At 32.0% G+C, this 25,321-nt stretch overlaps 1 protein-coding gene across 3 annotated transcripts in view; it reads left to right on the top strand.

Annotated features, from left to right (window-relative positions):
• LOC143045784 (uncharacterized) overlaps positions 1-25,321 on the top strand; it is a 104,872-nt gene that overhangs the window by 59,467 nt on the left and 20,084 nt on the right. For all 3 annotated transcript variants that reach the window (XM_076218536.1, XM_076218537.1, XM_076218535.1), the window contains 23 exons: positions 541-783; positions 1,253-1,386; positions 1,694-1,890; positions 7,169-7,293; positions 7,971-8,093; positions 8,956-9,096; positions 9,592-9,757; positions 10,656-10,895; positions 11,285-11,559; positions 12,048-12,179; positions 13,048-13,143; positions 13,747-13,953; positions 14,745-15,009; positions 15,446-15,533; positions 16,511-16,607; positions 16,865-17,026; positions 17,469-17,630; positions 17,943-18,104; positions 19,688-19,849; positions 20,221-20,385; positions 20,944-21,105; positions 21,914-22,081; positions 22,588-22,749. In XM_076218536.1, the coding sequence (XP_076074651.1) occupies positions 541-783; positions 1,253-1,386; positions 1,694-1,890; positions 7,169-7,293; positions 7,971-8,093; positions 8,956-9,096; positions 9,592-9,757; positions 10,656-10,895; positions 11,285-11,559; positions 12,048-12,179; positions 13,048-13,143; positions 13,747-13,953; positions 14,745-15,009; positions 15,446-15,533; positions 16,511-16,607; positions 16,865-17,026; positions 17,469-17,630; positions 17,943-18,104; positions 19,688-19,849; positions 20,221-20,385; positions 20,944-21,105; positions 21,914-22,081; positions 22,588-22,749 (3,834 nt within the window). The remainder of the gene's footprint in view (positions 1-540; positions 784-1,252; positions 1,387-1,693; positions 1,891-7,168; positions 7,294-7,970; positions 8,094-8,955; positions 9,097-9,591; positions 9,758-10,655; positions 10,896-11,284; positions 11,560-12,047; positions 12,180-13,047; positions 13,144-13,746; positions 13,954-14,744; positions 15,010-15,445; positions 15,534-16,510; positions 16,608-16,864; positions 17,027-17,468; positions 17,631-17,942; positions 18,105-19,687; positions 19,850-20,220; positions 20,386-20,943; positions 21,106-21,913; positions 22,082-22,587; positions 22,750-25,321) is intronic.

Genomic DNA, 25,321 nt, shown 5'->3' with positions numbered 1-25,321 from the left:
AATTCTTTTGGACACACAGAATTTATAAAGTGATAAATTCATTTCACAGATCATTTATGCCTAGCAAAACAATAATGGAAGTTTACAAAATTTACCAGGTGATCCTGAATTTCCTGCCAAAATTTGATACCAATGGTCAATTATTTTCTCGTCTGTATTTAGTACCAAAGGTCAATTATTCAACAGTCTGTAATTGATACCAAAGGTCAATTTTTCACCTGTCTGAATGTGTTACCAAAGGTTTATTATTTACCCAGGGAATTAATGAACTACTATGGTGTATGTAACAGGGTTTTTCAGTTACCTCAAATCAATGAATACCCCACTGAACCTTATAACAATAATATATATAGAAATTCAATGATAATCTCTATTAGTTTTTATGTGATAGAACTTATTCGAAGTCATCACACAATCACAGCTGACCAGATTTTTCAAAATTGTTTATTCTGCTTTTGTGCATGACTATTTTGTGTACTTGTGAATTAATCACATGATAATTTAAGTATTCCTTACATGTTTTGATCAATTTTATTTCAGTCTTTAAAGGAAGACAGTGCACCAACCAGAATTACTGTAACAATTACCCTAACCCATGTCAGAATAGTGGAAACTGTGTCAATATTCTCGGTGGGTTCAGATGTAACTGTCCAAATGGTTATACTGGTTCCCTGTGTCAACATAACATTGATGACTGTCCACACGTTAACCCTTGTCTGAATGGAGGTACATGTAGGGATATATTGAGCAACTATCAGTGTGACTGTCCTGATGGATTTGATGGTAAGTTTAACATTAAGTCATGTTTCTTCTGAATATAAATAATTTGATGTTGAAGTCTCTAGCTAGGTTAGACACTAGTATGGTGAAAAATTGGTGATGAAAGGCATGTAGGTGGGAGAAAGTGGGTACATTATATGTGTAATCAACTCACTTATGTAATTTTGTCTCCTTTTGAAATTATCTATAAGACTTCACAGAAAAAAAACCACTTCTGTTGAACTTGTGCACTTGCTATTATGTAATTGTTTGAAGAATTTTTTCACATTTTTCTAGACTTTTCTAGGGATTATTTTATAAAAAATTTACAAAACTGGGTACCAAAAGTTTTATGATCAACTCCTATACTTGTTAGTTCGGATCTCTCAAGTGTGCTTGATTGAACTTACTTTACACACTATAATTATACTTCACAAATATTGCAATCTGGTCATTTAGGGCTTTGATCCATTTCTCGTTATATTTTTTCTAGGGACCATTTGTCAGAATAACAGACAGGATTGTCTCTCTAGTCCATGTACATTCCCAGGAACAAATAGATGTTTAGATGGTATAAATGACTTCATGTGTGAATGTCGAGCTGGTTACACAGGCAGAAACTGTTCAGTAAGTGTACAAACCTAATATCTATATTCAAAAATTATTGGGGGCATTTATAATTGTGATTTTGTCAATTTTGACTAAAATTCAATTTTCATTTTTGGGATATTGAAAAAAATCTTGTTTAATTCCAATACAAAAATTTAAAATACAATTTCAAATTATTGTGATTATAAACTTGTCCTGTTTTTCGCAATAATAAAAACATCTATGATCAGTATAAATGAGTGTGCTTGATTGAACTTACTTTACTTAAAATGAATTAACTTATGCAAGATATATTGACAAAAGTTGATTTTTTTTCTCATGGTAGATTGACATAGATGAGTGTGCTAGTAACCCATGTCTCCATGGAGGTACATGTCAGAATGGCGTAGCAAGTTTCAGGTGCACATGCCTAGATGGTTGGTCAGGTGACAGATGTCAAGATATTGTAGACAAATGTGATTTGTCGAGTCCTTGTCCAGCCTCATCTAACTGTTCTTTTCTGTTTAATGATTACTATTGCAAGTAAGTATTCTAAAATGAGAACTTTAAGTGAAATCTTTGTTTTTATTATAAACCTGCAATTGAAATGGGAAGGTGTATTTTTAAAGACTAATATAACATGCAGTAGTTAAAAAGGTAGTTTTGAAAGGTAACTATTTATTAAGTTAAGTGTATTGGGAATGCATAATTTATTACCATTTGTATATTTGAATAATTGAATTCATGGCCGTCAGAAGGGGAGGTGCGTCAGGTGCGATCGCACCCCCCTCTTTCAAAAAAAAAATATAAGAATTTTCCGGCACGGATGACCATTTGTCATCCACGCTGACGGGTTACCGTGATCTTTCTGTCACAGAATAGGACATCTATGATACAGTTTGAGAAATCATCTTTAGTATGACGTCCATTATCACCGTGAACTAGCATATATATTTGTTAAGGGGCCAGCTGTAGGACGCTTCCGGGTGCGCGAATTTCTCGCTGCCTTGAAGACCTATGGGTGGCCTTCTGCTGTTGTCTGTTCTATGGTCGGGTTGTTGTCTCTTTGACATATTCCCCATTTCCATATGTTGCCCAGGGAGGCGAGGGGCGTGGTACGGGGAATGAAAGGGCCGGGAGCGGGGAGTGAAGAAACGGGATGAAAAGGTGTCACTGGCAGGGGTTACATGAGGAGAAGGGATAAAGGGGGCGGAGAGCGAGGGTAAGGTACCCCATGGTCACTGCTCCCCTCATATATCTTTTCAATTATTTAGCCTTATATTTGTCATTTTATAATTCAAACCCAGTCCTTTTGAACCGTATAACCATATTACATTAGAGTCTGTACAGGTCAACACCAATTTCTTGTTGATGAGACGTTAAAATTGTCATAGAACTAATGTGCAATAAATCTTTTATGCTTCTAGAGGGGGGTTCTAGTCCCGAAATTCAATCCTTAAAAGACGAAATCCCGAGGTCCAGAATTTGAATAAATTTAAATCTCGACATCCCGAAATTCGAAAAAGAATTACAGTGACTTGACTGATAGTGTTGCTATCCAACAATTGCAATTCATTCAAAATTTTGACCAAATTGCAATTTGTTTTATTAAACCAAATTGTTCAACTGGTCAGAAATTTGAACAAATTGTTCAGTCAAAATGTGAAAGTGCAAGGTGATAAAATAAATCATACTTACAATCCTATAAGACTTTAACTCCACTGTGTTGATGTTATTTTTAAATTAGTTTATCAATCTGTATAGTTATATATAGCTATTACCATACTAAAGGTGAACTGTTTTATTTGTAATTGCTATAAAAATGTCCAAACTAAGCTTTTATATAGTTTTTCTTTCAAAATGTATTCTATATTCATAAGAATCACACAGTATATGAATAAAAACATCATACTCAGTAAAATAATTTGTAAAATTGCAATATATTTGTAGGAAGGGGAGATAATCTTTTTTGGTTTCAAAAAGTCTTTATTCAAAAGAATAGTATTTTAGGTTATTTCCCAAAGGAAACTTATCAATAGCATATTGTTATTTCACATATAGTTTACTGAATATATGATGTATTATTTTAAATGATATATGATTCTTATAAATATAAAATCCTTTTCGAAAGAAAAACTATATAAAAGCTTAGTTTGGACATTTTTATAGCAATTCAAAATAAAATAGTTGACCTTTAGTATGGTAATGGCTATAATATAACATATATGATATAATATAATTATACCAATTGCAACTCATTCAAAATTTTGACCAAATTGCAATTTGTTTTATTAATCCAAATTGTTCAGCTGGTCAAAAATTTGAACAAATTGTTCAGTCAAAATGTGAAAGTGCAAGGTGATAAAATAAAATATACTTACAATCCTATAAGCCTTTAACTCCACTGTATTGATATATTATATCATATATGTTATATTATAGCCATTACCATACTAAAGGTCAACTATTTTATTTTGAATTGCTATAAAAATGTCCAACCTAAGCTTTTATATAGTTTTTCTTTCGAAAAGGATTTTATATTTATAAGAATCATATACCGGTATCATTTAAAATAATACATCATATATTCAGTAAACTATATGTGAAATAACAATATGCTATTGATAAGTTTCCTTGGGGAAATAACCTAAAATACTATTCTTTTGAATAAAGACTTTTTGAAACCAAAAAAGATTATCTCCCCTTCCTACAAATATATTGCAATTTTACAAATTATTTTACTGAATATGATGTTTTTATTCATATACTGTGTGATTCTTATGAATATAGAATACATTTTGAAAGAAAAACTATATAAAAGCTTAGTTTGGACATTTTTATAGCAATTACAAATAAAACAGTTCACCTTTAGTATGGTAATAGCTATATATACCTATACAGATTGATAAACTAATTTAAAAATAACATCAACACAGTGGAGTTAAAGTCTTATAGGATTGTAAGTATGATTTATTTTATCACCTTGCACTTTACATTTTGACTGAACAATTTGTTCAAATTTCTGACCAGTTGAACAATTTGGTTTAATAAAACAAATTGCAATTTGGTCAAAATTTTGAATGAATTGCAATTGTTGGATAGCAACACTATCAGTCAAGTCACTGTAAACTGAAACTCTGTATGAATCAACATCATATTGATATACAGTCATAAGATTAAAGTGAGTTCCCACTCAAAAAATGTTCTATCATTTCAACTAAAATCGATGTTTTCAAAAAATTATTACGAAATAAATCAATGTGCAATTTTTTAAAAATATATACCAATAATTTAATTTTGGATGTAATGCGTCTTCTGATTGGCTGACGTTATTTTGTTATCAACCCATAGACATAATTTAGTCATGTGACTGGGACTTCATCAACGTTTTTTCATGGTTTTCTACGGTTTAAAATTGAATTTAGAATTAATTTTAAATTATAAGAACTTCAGACATTTCTGCATCTTATTAAGGAATGACTGTAATTTTTTTCTGTCTATTCGAAATAACATAAAAAAATGTGGTGCACACTCTTAAATAACCCGTTATTCAGTGTGCACCAAATTTTTTATGTTATTTCTTCATAGACAGAAAAAATATTACAGTCATTCCTTAATAAGATGCAGAAATGTCTGAAGTTCTTGTAGAAGAGGAATGTCAATGGTACAAGGATTGTATTCTTCAAAATGTACTTGATTCTGATAGTGTTATCCCAGATTCATGTGCACTGACAGCTATCAAGAACTGTGATGCATTGCTGTACCCGAATATCTACACTTTACTCAAATTGGCGTATACTTCACCAGTTACAAATGCTGAGCGTGAAAAGTCTGCCAGGTCCCTTCGACGGCTCCATCATTATATATAGAGCCTCTATGACCACTGACCGTTTAAGTGCTCTTTCACTTATTCATATCCATTTAGGAGATAACTGTATTGTATTTTAAGCTCCGACGGCATCAATTGGGGATTTGATGGTCGCAAATTAAGTTTACTGGCGACGCGTTAGCGGAGACAGTAAACGGGTATTTGCGACCATCAAATCCCAAATTGATGCCGTGGGAGCTTAAAATACAATATTGTCATCTCCATTCTAATGAAACTGACAGAAAACAACGTTAAAACATGTATTCAAAATCTGTCATATGCCGTCTGCGCTTGCGCGTACGTCCCATAACATCAATTGTCAATTGATGCCATGTAAGAAAGTGACGTTATCCAATCAAGATGAACGTTACAAACGTTGTTGCATTAGAATATGGTTTTGATCATTCTTATGAAAAAATCATCAACTCGTTTTGTAAACTCCATCTTAGATATATGGAATTGGATAACACAAAAAAAGTAATTTAGAATTGGCAACGTAAACTACTTCTCAAAAGAACAGGAACTTCTTACTTTACAATATAAAAAAGAAGATGTGGTATGATTGCCAATGAGACAACTATCCACAAAAGACCAAAATGACACAGACATTAACAACTATAGGTCACCTTACACGGTACGGCCTTCAACAATGAGCAAAGCCCATACTGCATAGTCAGCTATAAAAGGCCCCGATAAGACAATGTAAAACAATTCAAAAGAGAAAACTAACGGCCTTATTTATGTAAAAAAAAAATGAACTCTGTATATGTCAAATAAATCAATAACAGTTAAACTCAAAATGTTAAGCCTTAACCTTAAGCACAGCATAATTACCCAAAATCTTATTAAAACGCTTCTTGTATCGTTGGTATATTCCTCTTCCAAAACTTTTAAAAATTAAATGCTTCGCCAATGACCAAAATACTCTTAACTTCGGACAGGTGCCCCATTTTCAAAAAAAAAAATCGAAACTGACGGAGGGGAGTGCCCCTCCCACACCCACCCCCTTCGCACCCTTTCTTGACAAAACCTTCCTACGGCCCTGGAATTGTGTATATACTAGTAATATATATTGTAATATATATTGTATTTTAACGTATGAATGTTAACTGTATGCATGTATTATGTTTAAGGGCCTCAATGAAAGTTAGACTAGTTCTAATTGAGTTACCCTCTTTAAATAAAGAATTTATTATTATTATTATAATTAGATCGTAATTCTGGAAACACAAGGTCTGGTGTATAATAATAGTGCATTTTTGGGAAGAGATGGGAACTATAATAATGGAACTTCAATATTTTGACAGAATGGACTTTTGCGGCTATTTTATTTATGGTTCAACCAAATTCTGCATACAAACCAAAATATAATTTACATTTCGGAAATATTTGAGTTTGTGGTTCATTTTTACCCAGGAAATCCAGGGGAAGTGGTGTCCATTGAATCAAAATTAATCCACAGTATGCAAATTAGTACATATACTAAAAAAGGACCAATCATTTCAGATATACACAGTAGAAGTTATATTCAACAAAGATTATGTAATTTTCAGAAGTTTAAGACTTCTCAGCTGAAATTGCCAGATAGAGATGGCAAAACACTCCACTATAATTCATGTCTGACTTGAAATTGCAAAATTTGATTTTATATCAAAACTAAACTATGATTTGCTAAACATACAAAAATTGCCCTCGGTTGAAGGAGCCTGGCTATTTTAAATTACATGTAATACAAAAAATGTATCACACAGTTTATCAATTACCTCTACAAGTATGGAATACAATTTGAGCCACCCCCAAAAAAAGTAGATTTGGGTCGTAGGATGTTAATGACACTACTATCATAGTCAAGGTTAATTATAGTTGAATATTTCTAACGTAGAGATGATAGTAACAGGCAATTTTTAAATTCCAAGGTAACGTTTAGTGAACTAAGAACATAATCTGTTTCAGCTGTCCTATGAACACTTACGGAAAGCATTGTGAGAATGCTCCAGATATATGTCGGGATGTTAATCCTTGTCGTAACAGTGGACAGTGTGTTACAGGAGCACCTCCAACCTGCAACTGTAATGGCAGTAAGTATTTAATCAAAGTACAGGAGGTCAATATTCAATTTTCTGTCAGTATGTATGGAAAGCTAGTTGGGTAATGGAGCTCAATGCTCTATTCTTAAAACTAGATAGATTAAATGATTGTTATCACATTACAATTTTATTTTTGCCATATTCGTATGTTTAATAATGGGTTTTTTACATTGTTGAAGGCGGTATGGTTGCCTATAATTGCTTTCATTCACTTCATTTGAAGTTTGATTGTTGTCCCATTAGCAAACATACTCCATCTTCTGATTATTTTTTTAATAATTGCATAGAAAATTGTTATTCAGCCATTAGAAATAATAGGTCTTTTAAGTTCATACAATTATAGGAGCTGAATTTTTTGCTCCATGTCCAAAGTTCAGTCACATCATAGTGTTTCTATGACCTCGTAATGACTTTAGAAGAATTATCAGATTTAAGATATTGTCCCATTATGGGTTTTATGCTATTTAGAATGCATTGTGATGTCACAATTTCAATTGAAAAACCATGCAAAGTACAAATTCATATGTAGTAAGAAATCATATGATCTGATGATGCATGTATATAAACCAGAAATATTAAAACTTTTCACTGCTCATTTGGTGACTTTATACAAAGGTAACCATGCAAGTTTTTTTATTGAAATCTTTGTTTTTTTAAATTTTTTACAGATTACAAGGGAACTGGGTGTGAGACATTAATAGATCACTGTGCTATTTCTAACCAATGTCAAAATGGTGGCACATGTCAAACATTAACCAATGGAATTGGGTTCCAATGTCAGTGTCCCCCTGGTAAGATATTATTTTATGGATGTTATTACATGTATATATTGTATTAATAGTAAGTAAGTAAGTAATCCTCATTAAAAGTGAGTTTTCATATATACAATCAACAAAGAGCATGTTGAAGGCCATACGTTGACCTATAGTTGTTAATGTCGGTGTCATTTTGGTCTCTTGTGGATAGTTGTCTCATTGATTATCATACTACATTTCTTTATTATGTGAGCTCCTTGGAGCTGTTTAATCAACTAATATACACCTTATATAAGGTTACTCTGAGGATCAATCTTTAAGTAGTAACATGCACATTTACATTACATACAATCAATTCATACAGCACATATGAATTAATAAATACAGAGTACATGCTACATATATAAAGCAAAGCCACATATAATTGTATAAGCACACACAGACATTAAAAGCATGATTTATAATAACAGACTGAGCACATTCAATGTGAAGAGTAGATATTCACATTAAACACCTACATGCAAAAATACACATAAAATCAACACCTAACACATATGCAATAAAATAAGATAAAGCACTAGCAGAAACAGAAGCATATGTGCAAGTAAAGCACAGTTTAAACATAAACAAAATATTACAGCTTACAAGTTATACCTAAAGACATTAAAATATATGCCTTTATTAATTAAAAAAAAACCAACAACAACAAAAATGTTGATTCAAAGTCATGAAAAGTTTTGGAAATATATTTCTTTAAGTTTAATGAATACTTGACTGGAACATATATGTTTATTGGTTGGTAGCTTACACAAATTGTAAAATCTAGAATGTCATTAAAAAAAAAGTAATTACGTCAGTTCTGTGGTAATGTTTGTGTACACATTTTTTTCCCCTACAGGATATGGTGGAAATAACTGTGAGAACAATATCAATAACTGTGCAGGGATCACATGTCCATCAGCCTCTACATGTGTGGACGTTGTCAATGGTTACCACTGTAGATGTAACCTTGGCCTAACTGGTGAAGGTTGTTCTAGAGGTAGGTTTCATTCTGATATAATTCTCAGGTGAAGGTTTTTCTAGAAGTTTGTGCATAAAAGAATGACAGAAGGCCCCTTTTCAGGAACTTAGGATTGAGTGGTAATTCATAGGAATGTGGGAATAACCAGATTTTGTTTTTAATGGGTTTGAAGCATTCTTAAATATATCATTTTATACATGAAGAGAAAAATGATAAATGTCATTTTGATATTCATAATTTGTAATATTTTAAAACAAATGTTCAGCCAAAATATATTGTTTAAACAGTCACTGAATTGGTTAAAATAGTTTTTTGTTCATCATAGAATAACACAAAATGGTCTTATTTTGAATTATATATAGGAATTTAAGTACTGTATTAATGAATTTTATGTATATATTTAAGAGTTTTTTTGAATCACTGTAGATTATGCATTTTGTATGGATATGTATTTTGATTGTAGCAATAATAACTTCATTCTGCATTTGTTATGGAGACTAATTTTTATTGTAGCATTAGACACCAACTATGATATGTTCTTCTACTTACCAACACGTAATGGTTACTCTGCGCTGCCATATCCGATCAATCTTGCAGCAACCAGTTTTTCTATCAGTATGTGGGTTCGGTTCTATGAAAGCGGTAGAGATGAGACATATTTCACTCTATATTCAGTGGAGTAAGTACAGAGTTACAAAAACAGGTTTAATTTCTGTCATTTACTGGGCTGATTGAGTTTTAATTAGAGATACAGTAAGACGTGCCTGTATTAAGCAGTCACTTATGGGAAGAATCAAAAGTGTCCACTTAAGAGATGATGACCATTTCAATGAGGTACCGAAAAAAAATCCTATCTGACATTGCATGTGTCTGAGAAATAAGAAGATGATACAGTTTTCAATGGAAACTGAAAAGAGCAGAACATAAGATATTCACAAATTCACATCCTATTGTTCAATCTTGGTAACAGATAGGTTCCAAGATTTATTTTAACCTCGATACTGAACACATATATTTTTGTCCTGACTATATTTTGGTTGTTAAAAGCCTGAAAATCATATTATTGACCTCTGTTAAAAGTTAGAATGATGATTTTCTGCAAAAAACTAGGTGACAGGTGACAGCTGAAATTAGTCATATTATAATATATAATATACAAATTCAGTTGTGGTTCCGGATCACACTGATTTTGTGAGAGAAAGACAAAAGATACTAAAGAGATAGTCAAATTCACAAGTAAAAAATGAACTGATAATGCCATGGCATAAAACTTAAAACAACCAAAATACAAACATCAGTTAAAACACAAAATTAACAGCAAAAGACTAAAGCACCATGAACCCCCACCAAACTCTGGGGTGTTCTCAAGTTAGGGATACCTTTTTGCATTATTTGCTCCATTTTTTTTACATGTTTGCCTTGAAGAAATCACTTTGCATCTATTACAATGGTATTGTGTCCCCAAACACTTCAGATGTGCAAAATTATAATGAATTTACTATTTTCTTATTTTTTTTGGTAAATAGCATGAACATATATGTTTTATTTGATGCATAATTTCAATTCTTTACTTGCAGTTCCATGAAAAGTTTAGATAATCCCAAGCCTATCGTAGAATTTGACAGTAATGGTGTCAATGTTTATACACTTACTGGAGTTAAATCTACAATTACACAGTCCAACCAGCAGGTAGATGATGGGGACTGGCATAATGTAGTATTTTCATGGACCAATGAAACAGGTGGAAATTATTATATAGATAGTATTGGACAAGGAAGTGATACTTCTATGTACAGTGGGTTTACATTTGATCATCAGTAAGTATAAACTAATGTTTTTCTTGGATTTTACTATTATCATATTAACTTTTGAAATAAAAAAAAAATTTACATTTGGATTTTAGATGTGAAAATCAATTTTGAATTTTGAATAGTTCTGGTAATATACTATTTACATATTTTAAACACATCAAATTGTTCTGACGTTATACTATTATCATCTTTATGCAAATGAACTACTTCTTTTCAATGGAAAAATGTTATTATTGGCTAAAAAAAATGTTTAAAAAGGGTGAAATATATATAGCCATACGAAATACATTATATTTGTAATTTTTAAGAAATAATTGCCAAATTTAGATGTGATACTTACTAAAGTACTTGAAAGTATTAATTATAAACATGAAGTTTTGAACTGTTTGTTTCAGTATTTGGATTGTCCTTGGTGGTAAACTGGATACTACAACAAAAATGCCTCTTGATAACCAGGGTTTCAGAGGATACGTTAGTCAGTTGAATATTTATAACCGAGCTTTAGATTTCAACTCTGAAATTCCAGATACTTTGACATCCCCTAGAGTTGCTTACCCTGGCACAATACTTCGCTGGAATGAGTTTGTGTATTACAAGGGAGTACAGCCTGTTTATCCATCCCGTGCTTCCACCGATGGATGTGCCGTCGGAACTAGCTGTGTTAAACATGGTATGATATTATATATAAAAAAAGAAAATGTGGTTTGATTGCCAAGGAGACGACTCTCCACAAGAGACCAAAATGATACAGAAATTAACAACTATAGGTCACTGTACGACCTTCAACAATGAGCAAAGCCCATACCACATAGTCAGCTATAAAAGGCCCCGAATTGACAATGTAAAACAATTCAATGCAAACTAGAAAACTAACGGCCTTATTTATGCAACAAAAAAATTAACGAAAAACAAATATGAATTACAGGCTCCTGACTTGGGACAGGCACATACATATGTCTATAATTTCTAATTTTTATGATGATCCTCTAACTGGATATTAAATTAATTAATATTTGTTGATGATAAAAATAATTTTTACTCTTATCTATTTATGTTACAAATTTTAAAGAATTGATATCTAAATTTAAAACATGCTACAAAAATTTCAAAATTCTTAAAAATGTTAATACTATTTTATAATTTGTATTTTTTTCTCAGACAAAACCCCGCCATCTATTTCTAATTGTCCATCAGACTTGTATGAATACAGTCAGGATAGATTTACCACAGTTTCCTGGACAGAACCTACATTCCAAGGAGCCAGTACTATCAAGAGGAAATATATACCAGGTAAATTATCCTTAGTTATTGTAATAAGGTTATATTGATTTCAAAGAGAACATAAGTTGATAGATATAAGAAGATGTGGTATGAGTGTCAATGAGACAACTTTCTAACCAAGTCACACATTGTAAAAGTAAACCATTATAGGTCAAAGTGTAGTTTTCAACATGGAGCCTTGGCTCGCACAGAACAGAAGTTATAAAGGGCCCCAAAAATGACTAGAGTAAAAAACCATTCAAAAGGGAAAACAAATAGTCTAATCTATATAAAAAGTGAAACACTCATGAACCACATCAATACACGTTTTGTTCATCAACTAGAACTCAAGCTACACATAATGATTACAGGGTTCTACAAAGAGAAGGAAAGGTAATGGTAACACTGTCTATCCTTATGACTCACTACCAGAAAAAAACAAACTTAACACAAATATAAGATAGTAATCTTCCCTTACAAAGTGAATAAGTAGATTATCTGAATTTTGTTAAGAAATATCTGGATCTAAATTGTAATCTTTGTATATAAAAATAAGGAGTTGTGATATGATTACCGAGGAAAGAACTTTCCACCAAATGATGTTAGGTATTAACATTATTAGTATGCCCTGTTTATGTTTGAAACATTAGTGAATGCAGGATGTGAACTTATAGATTGTAACTGGTAATGATTTTAGCAAATGGAGCATGGGCACATATTTTATGTCAAAAATTTATATATTTTTCTGATTTATGGGGACTGCAGCTTATCGTTGATTTTATGTTTAGACTCGATATATTAACTCCAGCTGTAGGTAAAACATTGCATTTATTCATTATATATTAAGGAGAGACATTAAATACCAGAATTCATATATATTTATTTACTTTATTTTAAGGAGTGACATTCCTGTGGGGTAAATACCAGATGACATATGAAGCCATTGATGATGAGGGTAACTCACAGTTCTGTAACTTTAACATCTATGTTCAATGTAAGTACCCTTTTAAGAATAAGAGAGTGTATTAGAGCTTCTTAGCCAATTGAAAGAGACAATATATATCAGAAAAAGTCAATGAAAGGAAAAATGTAAAACAATTCAAATCCTTTTTATTGATCAATCACTATTGATTGACACTTGTAATGCCCACGCCGTCAAAGTTTTGAGTATAAAGGAATCTTTCTGTTTGTCTGTCTAGCTGCCTTGTAAGGGTAACTTCTATGTAACTAGACAGATATTGCTGAAACTATACACCGTTGTGGCACACTAAGGATGTGCATTAAAAAAATATAATTTTAGTTCAGTATACAATGATTTTTTGGAGTGTGCAGAAAATAGTAACATGTACGTGATTATGTCTACTGAGGTAATGGCAGGCTAAACAAGAACAGAGAAACAGTATTTGTTGAATTATACTTCTAAAGGGGATCTAATCAGGAGAAAAACTATAAGAATACTGATTCAATTCAAAAATATCAATGGCATATTGAAAACTTTTTGAGTCTGAAACTGCTACACTTATATTCTTATGCAATACAATCTTCCAACATTGACTCGTATGAATGATCTGATAAAAAAAGATATCTTTTATTACAGCTCATCAATGTCCTGAACCTGAGGATCCATGGGGAGGTGATCAGTCTTGCAACAGTAATTATAATCCATATACTGGATGTTCCATTTCCTGCACAAATAACAACGAAAAGATATCTCGCCTCCATCCAAATCTGTACACATGTGGACCATCTGGTAGCATAAACCCAACAACAAGATTTATTCCATTTAGATATCCACCATGTGGTCGTAAGTGTTATATCTAAATGTAGATTATTGATGGGTTTTTTAAACAAGAGGGGGTCCAGTCCCTCAGTTTCAATTTCTTTCAAGGGAGACAACACAGTGAATGGGACTTTTTTCTCAATTTTGATAAGATGAAAAGTGTATGTGTTTTATACACACAAATTGAAAATACAATGTATCAATATAAAAAAGTAATTGTGTATTTTAAACATATGACTACATCACATGAAAATGCTATGAAATATGTCCAGATAATCCATCTTGAAAATATATATCTATCATTATATTGATAATCTGTTTGTATACATTAGTTGCTATGGAATACCATGATTTCTCAGTATAATCAAATCTGTTAATTTCATATGTGAAATAAATCTGGTAATTTCACTCCTTAGACACCATATATACAGCAATGCCATTATGGGTTTTGTCAATTAAGACATCAAAAGCAATTTAGAATATGAGATGAAAAATATAGTTCCTTGTGTTTTCTACAATATTTCCATATAAAAAAAATCATAGTTAATGTAATAAAAGAATTACTGATCCAAAAACTCAAATATTGAAGAAAAAAGTTAACTCATGACTGAGCAACACTGATAATTAATTCATGCATTATGCCCATGCATGAACTTATGTGTTGCTCTGTCACTTTTCAAGATTTAAATTCATGTATTAGTTATTCTACAATTCTTACTGACAGACTCCTCTTTTACTGTTTTGAAAAAGAGAAGAGAATGTAATGAATAATCATAAGTCCAGTTTGTTTAATGACAATAATTTATTTTTTTCAGCTGTAACAGGGCAAGCTAAGAGAATGCTCGTAATTGTAATTTCCTATCCACAAGTATCAACAACAAACTGTGATGGTGTGAAGACCTCAGTAACATCTGGAGTGTTGGCGGCTATTATTAACATTCATAATTCATGGGGAAGTAAACTGTGTTCTACCAATGACTGTTCTGATATCACAATTGTTGTCAACTGTGGGGTGAATGTAGGCAGACGAAGGAGAGCCATCAGTGCTACTAATGTTCAAATTACAGTACCAAAATCAGAGTGAGTAGTTCAAATTACTGTACCAAAATCAGAGTAAGTAGTTCAAATTACTGTATCAAAGTCTAAGTGAGTAGTTCAAATTATCAAAGTCTAAGTGAGTTGTTTAAATTACTGAACTAAAGTCAGAGTAAGTAGTTCAAATTACTGTACCAAAATCAGAGTGAGTAGTTCATAATACTGTATCAAAGTCTAAGTGAGTTGTTCAAATTACTGTACCAAAATCAGAGTAAGTAGTTCAGATTACTGTTGAGTAGTTCATTAGAAATATCAAAATATATTTGATAGCATTCTTTGATAATGTTTGGGAAATGATTAGGTTAGTAGTACTAGACTGCAGACATGATTTTAGACTTGCCCTTCTTAGTAATGAGATACAATCTAATATACAATACAACAATCTAATATCCAATACAACAATCTCCACTTTTATTTACAGTAAAGATTTAACATCAGGCACAGAAACATTACCAGCTGAAGATGTCATTACCAGAGCAGTTTTAGAAAGTCCAGCTTTCGACTTCTCAGTAAGTTTTGTTTTGTATATCTATTTCCGTGGGTCACACATGAATTTTTAGATTGCTTGTATCAATCTTTTTTATGCCATAGTGAAGAAGGCATTAGGTTTTACCCTTGTCTGTCTGTCAGTCTTAAAGTTGGATTCTGTTCTGTAACTTTAGTTTGCCTCAACCAAATATTATGAAACTTATACACATTGCTTATTACCAAAAAACACATATCAAGTTTTACATTTGGTGGAGTCACTTTTACTGTTCTAGAGTTTTGCCCCTTTACAAATGGAAAAATTGCTGAAATTTTTGTTTCCATTCCCTTACTCAATCAATGTTATGAAACTTATACAAAATACTTATTACCCCAAAACTTAGATCAAGTATACATGTTGGTAGCACCACTCTTACTGTTCTTAAGTTATGTCCCTTTATAACTTTATATGATATGCAAGCAGGCATCATCTGTGTCCCATGTTTTTTTTTTGTACTAGTTTTGTTAATTTGCTTTTCATCAAACTTAAAACAAGTAATTAATTCATTATCAATATGCTGCTTATAGACTTATTTTATATGATTAAGGAAGTAATGAAATGATAAAAACCCAATAGCAATATTAAGGACCTTTAATTAGGTAGATGTGACACATTTATGATATATCAGAATTTTGATTGGTGTTACCATTAAATATAATAATGCCTCAATAAATTGAAATTGAACCCATAATATTCTATTACTACTAAAGTTTGAGTAAATGGTACCATTATGATATACTGTGAATTAATTTATTTTCGTGGGTACCAATTTTTGTGGATTAAGGAAAACTTGCTATTCATGGTTTTGCCGAAGTATGCATACAAGCATATAGGAAATTTGATCATTCATTGAACATTTAATTTTGTGGTTCACCTGTACCCACTAAATCCTCGAAAATTGATAATAATATAAAAATGGATTTACAGTATAAAAACTATGATCATTGTATGTATTTACAGAGCATGATTCCCAAAGGAACTTTAGATCCTAATGGATTTGTTGTAACCTCTACTGAGTCTTGTGCCGATACAGAGACCGTTATAGACGGGACATGTGGTAAGTAAAGGAAATTTGAATCTTGATTCTGATACAATTTATATCAGGACAGGTGGTTAAAAACCTACTTTCATGGGTTCACTTTCTTCTATTTATTAAGGCATTTTTTCAAGAATCAGAAAATATTATTGAACAGAAATTGTTGTTTTTATTTTTGCCATGGTATGGCAGTTTGTTTTTGACTGGTGAATGTATTTGCCTATTTGTATCTTCTGATTTGTATCTAAAATGACCGTTCTTTATTTTTTATGTTTCAGTTCAATGTGGTCCTGGAACATACTGGGTGGCTGCAACAAAGATTTGTATGGACTGTCCAATTGGTCAGTATACAGATCTGGATGGACAAACAGAATGTAAGACATGTACCACTGGACTTACAACACAGACCACAGGAACAAATAATGTTAATAAGTGTTATAGTAAGTCTTACTGAATCTGTTCCTTTGTTCAATGTAGATTTCTACAGTCTACTTACTTCCCTTTGCAAAAATCTTTGTTATGCAACATATGCACAAATGAAATATTCATGCTTATATTTCCCTAACATGGATGAGTTAATGGGCTTATAACTTTAACTTGCAAAATTTATACATATTAAAAGTATTATGGAGTTGGGTTTTTCACTTGCTCACGAGTAGGTAGAATTTACAATTTGAGATTCTACTACCAAGGTATTTTGAGTCTTTTTTAAAGAGATTTTAAATTGATTTTATGTGAAAAATGAAGTGAAAAATATAAAAATATAAAGATAATAAATTCACTTATGATTATGAGTGGAATTATTAGATTATATTACTTTTATGGTCTGCTTTAATGTAATACAAAAAACTAATTCCTAAAAATGATAAAATGTATTTTTAGACTCCTGTCCAGCTGGTCAGTATTTCAATATGACAAATTCACAGTGCTCAGACTGTCCAGTAGGTTATTATCAACAAAGTACAGGGCAGTTTTATTGTGATTGGTGTGGATTAGGACAAACCACAAGAGACCCAGCTTCATTGTCATCAGCTTCATGTTATGGTGAGTAGGATGGACTTACTGGTAAAAAAAATGTATTTATTGGGATTTGTTTCTGAAGCAATTTCAATATACTCCCAACAAATGAAAGCACTCTGAAAACAGAGAGGATAGAATAAAACTTTCAGCTGCAATTTATTTTTATGGTTTATTTACCTTATTGGTGTTTTCATGCATGTAAAAATCCCAATTTGACCTTTTCAAGACAATTTGTTAATTATCTTCTCTAAATTATAAAAAAGCACTTGCAAAGATAGTAGGTTTACAGTATATGTCATCATGAGTACACAGTCAGTATAAATTGATTATTTCTAGATGAATGTCCATCTGGCAAAGAATTATCTCAGAATGGCAACTGTGTGGATTGTGCTGTAGGCACTTACAGAACATCAGGGGTACATTCCAGCTGTATATCTTGTCAACTTGGATTTACTACACTTAGTACAGGTTCTACTGTACAAGGAGAATGTAATATCAGTAAGTACAGATTTACTACACTCAGTACAGGTTCTACTGTACAAGGAGAATGTAATATCAGTAAGTACAGATTTACTACACTCAGTACAGGTTCTACTGTATAAGGAGAATGTAATATCAGTAAGTACAGATTTACTACACTCAGTACAGGTTCTACTGTACAAGGAGAATGTAATATCAGTAAGTACAGATTTACTACACTCAGTACAGGTTCTACTGTACAAGGAGAATGTAATATCAGTAAGTACAGATTTACTACACTTAGTACAGGTTCTACTGTACAAGGAGAATGTAATATCAGTAAGTACAGATTTACTACACTCGGTACAGGTTCTACTGTATAAGGAGAATGTAATATCAGTAAGTACAGATTTACTACACTCAGTACAGGTTCTACTGTACAAGGAGAATGTAATATCAGTAAGTACAGATTTACTACACTCAGTACAGGTTCTACTGTACAAGGAGAATGTGATATCAGTAAGTACAGATTTACTACACTCAGTACAGGTTCTACTGTACAAGGAGAATGTAATATCAGTAAGTACAGATTTACTACACTCGGTACAGGTTCTACTGTATAAGGAGAATGTAATATCAGTAAGTACAGATTTACTACACTCAGTACAGGTTCTACTGTACAAGGAGAATGTAATATCAGTAAGTGCAGATTTACTACACTCAGTACAGGTTCTACTGTACAAGGAGAATGTAATATCAGTAAGTACAGATTTACATTTGGCTAGTTATCTCCCTTGATTGACATTATATAGTTTTATTTGAAAGGGCAGATATAGACATATCGTTGATTTAATGGCTTAAGACTGTGTTGATACTGCTCTTCAAAACATGTATCAAAGAATTCACCAAAAAACAAATATGACAAACAACTAATGATAACCCGGAAACTACAGGCTCCTGACTTGGGGACAGGCGTATAAAGAATGTTTCCAGAGATGGGATGATTAGAAGTCGCTTATGTGTATTCAACCCTTCATTTATAAGAGACACATGAAAAATGATGAATTTGTTCCAATAAGAAATATTGGAGATTCAGTTTTGAAATTTTGTAAGGAACAGTTCTAAAGATGCCTCAGTGGGGCATACCCAAGAAAATGATTTTTTTTATGAAAACAAGGGTGTAATGTTTTTACAGGAATCTGATTAGCCAATAATCATATTTTTCTTCAATACCTGGTGCTACCTAGGGATAATTGAATAATCATTGTATGATCATATATTTTTGTACGTCATATGAATTCGAACTATGCATGCTTTTACAATGGAAATTTTGACATAATGCATTTTTAACAGAACAAAAAACCCTTGAGACAAGTCGAAATGCACTTTGACATATATATGTCTAAAATAAATGAGAAGATTCCACAAAAATCCATCTCTAATTAGACAATGTTGGTACGTTTTTCCTTTCTTTCACAAGCACTTGTCAATTTTCAATTATTAAGTGCTGAATGCTTCATTAAAAGTTTATTTCAAGTATGTGACATAAATGTGTTCCAATTCATTTAATATTGATTTGAAATTACATCATTATATGGTATGTAACATTTTCTTTATGACAGAGGCTTGTGAAGCTGGATACAAACGTGTTGGTACCAGTACATGTGTGAAATGTCCGATTGGTGAATACCAGCCACTGAAATGGCAAACATCATGTTTATCATGTGGTGGAGCTCGTTACAGAACTGACCAGGACGCTTCTACATCCAAAGATGAATGCAAATGTGAGTAGTAAATCATAATTTGAATTAAAAATGACTATACAATTTTGCTGAAGAAAAATACTTGACACTGTCTAACGAATATTTGTTCTGCCTAACAGAAGTTCCGATGGAAACTTTGTTATACATTATAGTCCATTTGCCAATTACTGAATTTCTATTTTTTTTGGTGAAATATCACCAATGTAGTACAACAGTATCACTGTATATACATTTTTACAAAGCAAGTGAAATATATGTGTTAAATATCATGGGATCGGACAAATAATTGTTTACCTTAAAGGTCATGTCAGTCTTGTAATTGATCTAGGATACTCTCTGCATATAAATGATTTAGATTATTTTAAACACAATATAATGTGGTTCTTTTTCAGTTTTCTGTGAGTCTGGATACCAGAACAATTCTCTGACTTGTGAGCTCTGTGATATTGGATACTACAAGGACAACAGTGTAAACATTTATGCACAATGTATACAGTGTCCTCAAAATAAAAAGACACCATCCAAAGGTTCAACCTCAGCCACAGATTGTTCCATCTGTAAGTGTTAGTGAGATAGATAACTGTTGTTTAGGGTTCTTTTGGTAGGGTACTTCACACCAATCTTAAGGGCATAGGATACAGTTTCCATCCAATGATGATTTTTTTTTAGGAAAATTTGCATATTAGCTATTTTTGCCTAAGCAACTCAAATATGTAATAAAAAAAATATACCTTCATGTGCTACTTTCAGAGATAATAGGGGTCTAAATTTTAGACAAAATTTGGTGGTTTTTTTTTTACATTTTTATCCTTTGGATAAACACAACTAATTTTTTTATTTCAGCAGATAAACACAAGAAGGTTTTTGTAGAAGCTTTATGAAAATAATCTTCGTATGTTATTTGTACTCCCATAACAAACCCTCCTGTCTTAACCATATGGTCTTCACCAGACCAGCTCTAAATCAATGACTTTTTATATCAACATCAATATACTTTGAAGCCAAACAAATTGATTTGGGTTTGGTTTAAACAGGTTTCTTCAAAGATCAACACATTTTATTTAATTTAAATTTTGTAAAATTATTAACTTTTTTGTTTGTTTACTTTTTAACAGTTAGTTGTGCTGCTGGATATAAATCAAATGTAGGCGGTTCACAGTGTGATAAATGTGCTACAGGGACATACCAACCAAATCCAGACCAGACTACCTGTATTAATTGTAATGCAGGAACATGGACAGAAGATGATGCTTCAACCTCAGTTACACAGTGTATAAGTATGTCAGGATATACAAATATAAAAACAAGATTTTACATGTTGTTTTTAAAGTTAATGTGAAGTTGTAAGACTGAACATCCACCTAAAGATATATCGTACCACCATGTTTTTGATATTACAATATTTATTTATAGTTGTCCTACATTTATTTTCCAAATTGCAAACATAAGGGGGAAAATTGAGAAATAAAAACTTATCAAATTATTGGGATATTTTTTATCGGTTGGTAGCTATTGAAAAGAGCACTTCAAGTATCTATACATGCTTGACTTTCAATTTTGTTTTATTTATTTGAGTGTTCTTGATGAAGTTAAGTCCTGTAAAATGGTTAGGCTGCATGGTATGAGTCACTTTTTTGGAATGTCAAATATTTTAATGGAGTGAAATTTTTAGGAGTTACATGTAATATATCAATGGGTAGGAACTTATATGTCAATGGGTCATAAATGTTCATCTTCTGTTTGTAAAAACTGTGTTCTGACCTTTTTCATCTAGTATTATGAATGATCTTATGACTCATGTGCTTACAGTATTAATAAGATGTCATGATAGTTGGGCAATATATATAAATGGGTTGTTATTGACCTATCAAATATATTAATGAATAGGTATTTTCACATAAGTCAATGTATGAATGTGGTGTGTTTTAAACCCAAGCCTGAAGTCTGTACCCAAATATATATTTCAAGATACAAATTATAGCACTACAACTTTGTATTGATAATACTTGTTTTATATAACAAAGAATGATTTCCCCTTATGTTGAGGTATAAACATTTTAATCATTTTGTGTATCTTGTTTTTAGATTATTGTCCTGAGGGACAGGAAAGAATGGACAATGGAATTTGTGTTGATTGTGAGATTGGCTTCTATAAACATAATACCAACGATCGCTTTATGAATTGCACTGCTTGTCCTTCTGATTATGTAACTCCAGGGAAAAAATCAACAAGTTCACAACAATGTACAGTTAGTAAGTATCAATGTTCGGATTCAAGGTTTAAACCCACATATATAAAGTCTGTACAGATATATAGTCATGATAAATCCAATTTGGGTGACCAAGTATTTATCTTTTATTTAAAATTCACAGAGTTCTTTGGTATTCACCTTGTTTTGATGTACCAAAACACAGAAAGACAACTGTAGAATGCAGGCCCTTGTTTGATTATAATCACTCCTGCTTTCTTCAACCATGCAAACTTTTTCAAAAGCTCAGTTCCTCTTTCAGTTGAAGTATGGTCTTGAGAAACAGAAAACAAAGGCTCTCTTAAATTGACCACATGAATACAGTCACAATAACACATTTCCTAAATTGACCATATAATATGGTCACAAATTACACGTTTCTTTAATTGACCATATAACATGGTCACAAATTACATGTTTCTTAAATTGATCTATATAACTAATTGGCTTGACTCCAGCAACCTATCCCAGGGTTATGATTCTATCAGAACTGTATATTTTGTATTGTAGGGAATTGTAAAGCTGGATCTAAGAGAAATACTGGTGACACTGGATGTGAAACATGTGTGAGAGGAGAATATCAAGATCTTCACTACCAAACTACATGTAAAACTTGTCCAACTAACACGTATACCAGACAGACTGGATCAGTCAGCCTTACACAGTGTGAAAGTAAGTCTTTTTCCCCTGCATTAAAGACCCAATGATGGCCTTTGGCTATTATCTGCTCTTTGGTGGGGTTGTTGTCTCTTTGACATATTCCACATTTCCATTCTCAATTTGATTAGTCTACCAACCATGTACAGACTGTATAACTAACCCATACATGACGGGCTGGATCAGTGAGTGGTACAGTGTGATAGATTTTATATGAGAAAGTTATAAATCTAATTGTATTCACTGTTAACCACTAGTAGTCCCTTTGTATCACTTTGATCCACTTTAAAATCACTGATAGTCACCTGGTTTCACTTAATTCACATATTCACTAATAGTCCCATGGTTTCACTTTGATTCACTTAATCACTCAAAGTCACCTGGTTTCATTTTGATTCACTTAATCACTAGAACTCACCTGGTTTCAATTGATTCACTTACTCGCTCAAGGCACCTGGTTTCATTTTGATTCACTTAAACACTAGAAGTCACCTGGTTTCAATTAATTCAATGAATCCATAGCAGTCACCTGGTTTCACTTAAATTACTTAATCACTAGTAGTCACTTTGATTCACTTAATCACTAATAGTCATCTGATTTCAATAAAAAATACATAATCACTAGAAGCCGCCTTGTTTCACTGTGATTCAGATACTCATTAGTAGTCACCTGGTTTCATTTTGATTCACTTAATCACTAAAACTCACCTGGTTTCAATTGATTCACTTACTCACTCAAAGGCACCTGATTTCATTTTGATTCACTTAAACACTAGAAGTCACCTGGTTTCAATTGATTCACTTAATCACTAATAGTTACCAGGTTTCACTTGATTCACTTATTCAATAATAGTCACCTGGTTTCACTTGAATTACTTAATTACTAGCAGTCACTTGTTTTCACTTTGATTCACTTAATCACTAATAGTTACCTGGTTTCACTTGATTCACTTAATCACTAATAGTTACCTGGTTTCACTTGATTTACTTACTCAATAATAGTCACCTGGTTTCAATTGATTCAATGAATCCATAGTAGTCACCTGGTTTCACTTGAATTACTTAATCACTAGCAGTCACTTGTTTTCACTTTGATAACCTTAATCACTAGTAGTTACTTTGATTCACTTAATCACTAATAGTCATCTTGTTTCAATAAAAAAATACATAATCACTAGAAGCTGCCTTGTTTCACTGTGATTCAGATACTCACTAGTAGTCACCTGGTTTCATTTTGATTCACTTAATCTCTAATAGTTACCTGGTTTCACTTGATTCACTTAATCACTAATAGTTACCTGGTTTCACTTGATTCACTTACTCAATAATAGTTACCTGGTTTCACTTGATTCACTTACTCAATAATAGTCACCTGGTTTCAATTGATTCAATGAATCCATAGCAGTCACCTGGTTTCACTTGAATTACTTAATCACTAGCAGTCACTTGTTTTCACTTTGATAACCTTAATCACTAGTAGTTACTTTGATTCACTTTATCACTAATGGTCATCTGGTTTCAATAAAAAAATACATAATCACTAGAAGTCGCCTTGTTTCACTGTGATTCAGAAACTCACTAGTAGTCACCTGGTTTCATTTTGATTCACTTAATCACTAATAGTTACCTGGTTTCACTTGATTCACTTACTCAATAATAGTTACCTGGTTTCACTTGATTCACTTACTCAATAATAGTCACCTGGTTTCAATTGATTCAATGAATCCATAGTAGTCACCTGGTTTCACTTGAATTACTTAATCACTAGTAGTCACTTGGTTTCACTTTGATAACCTTAATCACTAGTAGTCACTTTGATTCACTTAATCACTAATAGTCATCTGGTTTCAATTAAAATACATAATCACTAGAAGCCGCCTTGTTTCACTGTGATTCAGATACTCACCAGTAGTCACCTGGTTTCATTTTGATTCACTCAATTACTAAAAGTCACCTAGTTCCAATTGATTCACCTAATCACTATTAGTCACCTGGTTTCACTTTGATTCACTCATCATCAGCAAGAGTGATTTATGTCTAAAAGGTTAGATTACAAACACAGTGTTCTTTTGGAATCTATTTGGTCCTTTCTTTTCAGTTGGAGTTTTTTTTTTTTGTTGTCTTTTAAACTTTTGTCTAATTTATTTGTCAATCCTTGTGGTTAGGTCATTTTAAGATAAACCCCTAATGGTAAGTCAATGATTTTTTATATGCAGTTGTACAAGCAATATCCCATCTCATATCATTGGAGAAAAGGATTCAGAATTTTTTTCACAGGTTTTCAGTACCTTTGAGATAACTTAAAAGTTGGTGCCTTTTTTTCAAATTATCGATATCATATAGCATTCATAGCATCAACCAACTTATAATGACTGTTTCATTATATTTACTTGGTGAACTTTCTATCCATTTTTCTAAAACATTCAAGAACAGTCTATTGAAGGCAACTGATTAAAATTGAAGTGGTTTGAATGACTCAAAGGGTTAATTTCTCAGACGATTTTGAAGACTAAATTAAAACCAGAAGTTTTGCAACAATTCTTAAGTACAAGTAATTCTGGATTTTTTTGTGTTTTATCAAATTGAA

The sequence above is a fragment of the Mytilus galloprovincialis genome, chromosome 9 (assembly GCF_965363235.1).
Source record: "Mytilus galloprovincialis chromosome 9, xbMytGall1.hap1.1, whole genome shotgun sequence".
Lineage (NCBI taxonomy): Eukaryota > Metazoa > Mollusca > Bivalvia > Mytilida > Mytilidae > Mytilus > Mytilus galloprovincialis.
Note: the sequence above shows the minus strand (reverse complement) of the source record. Positions and strands in the feature narration are given on the sequence as shown.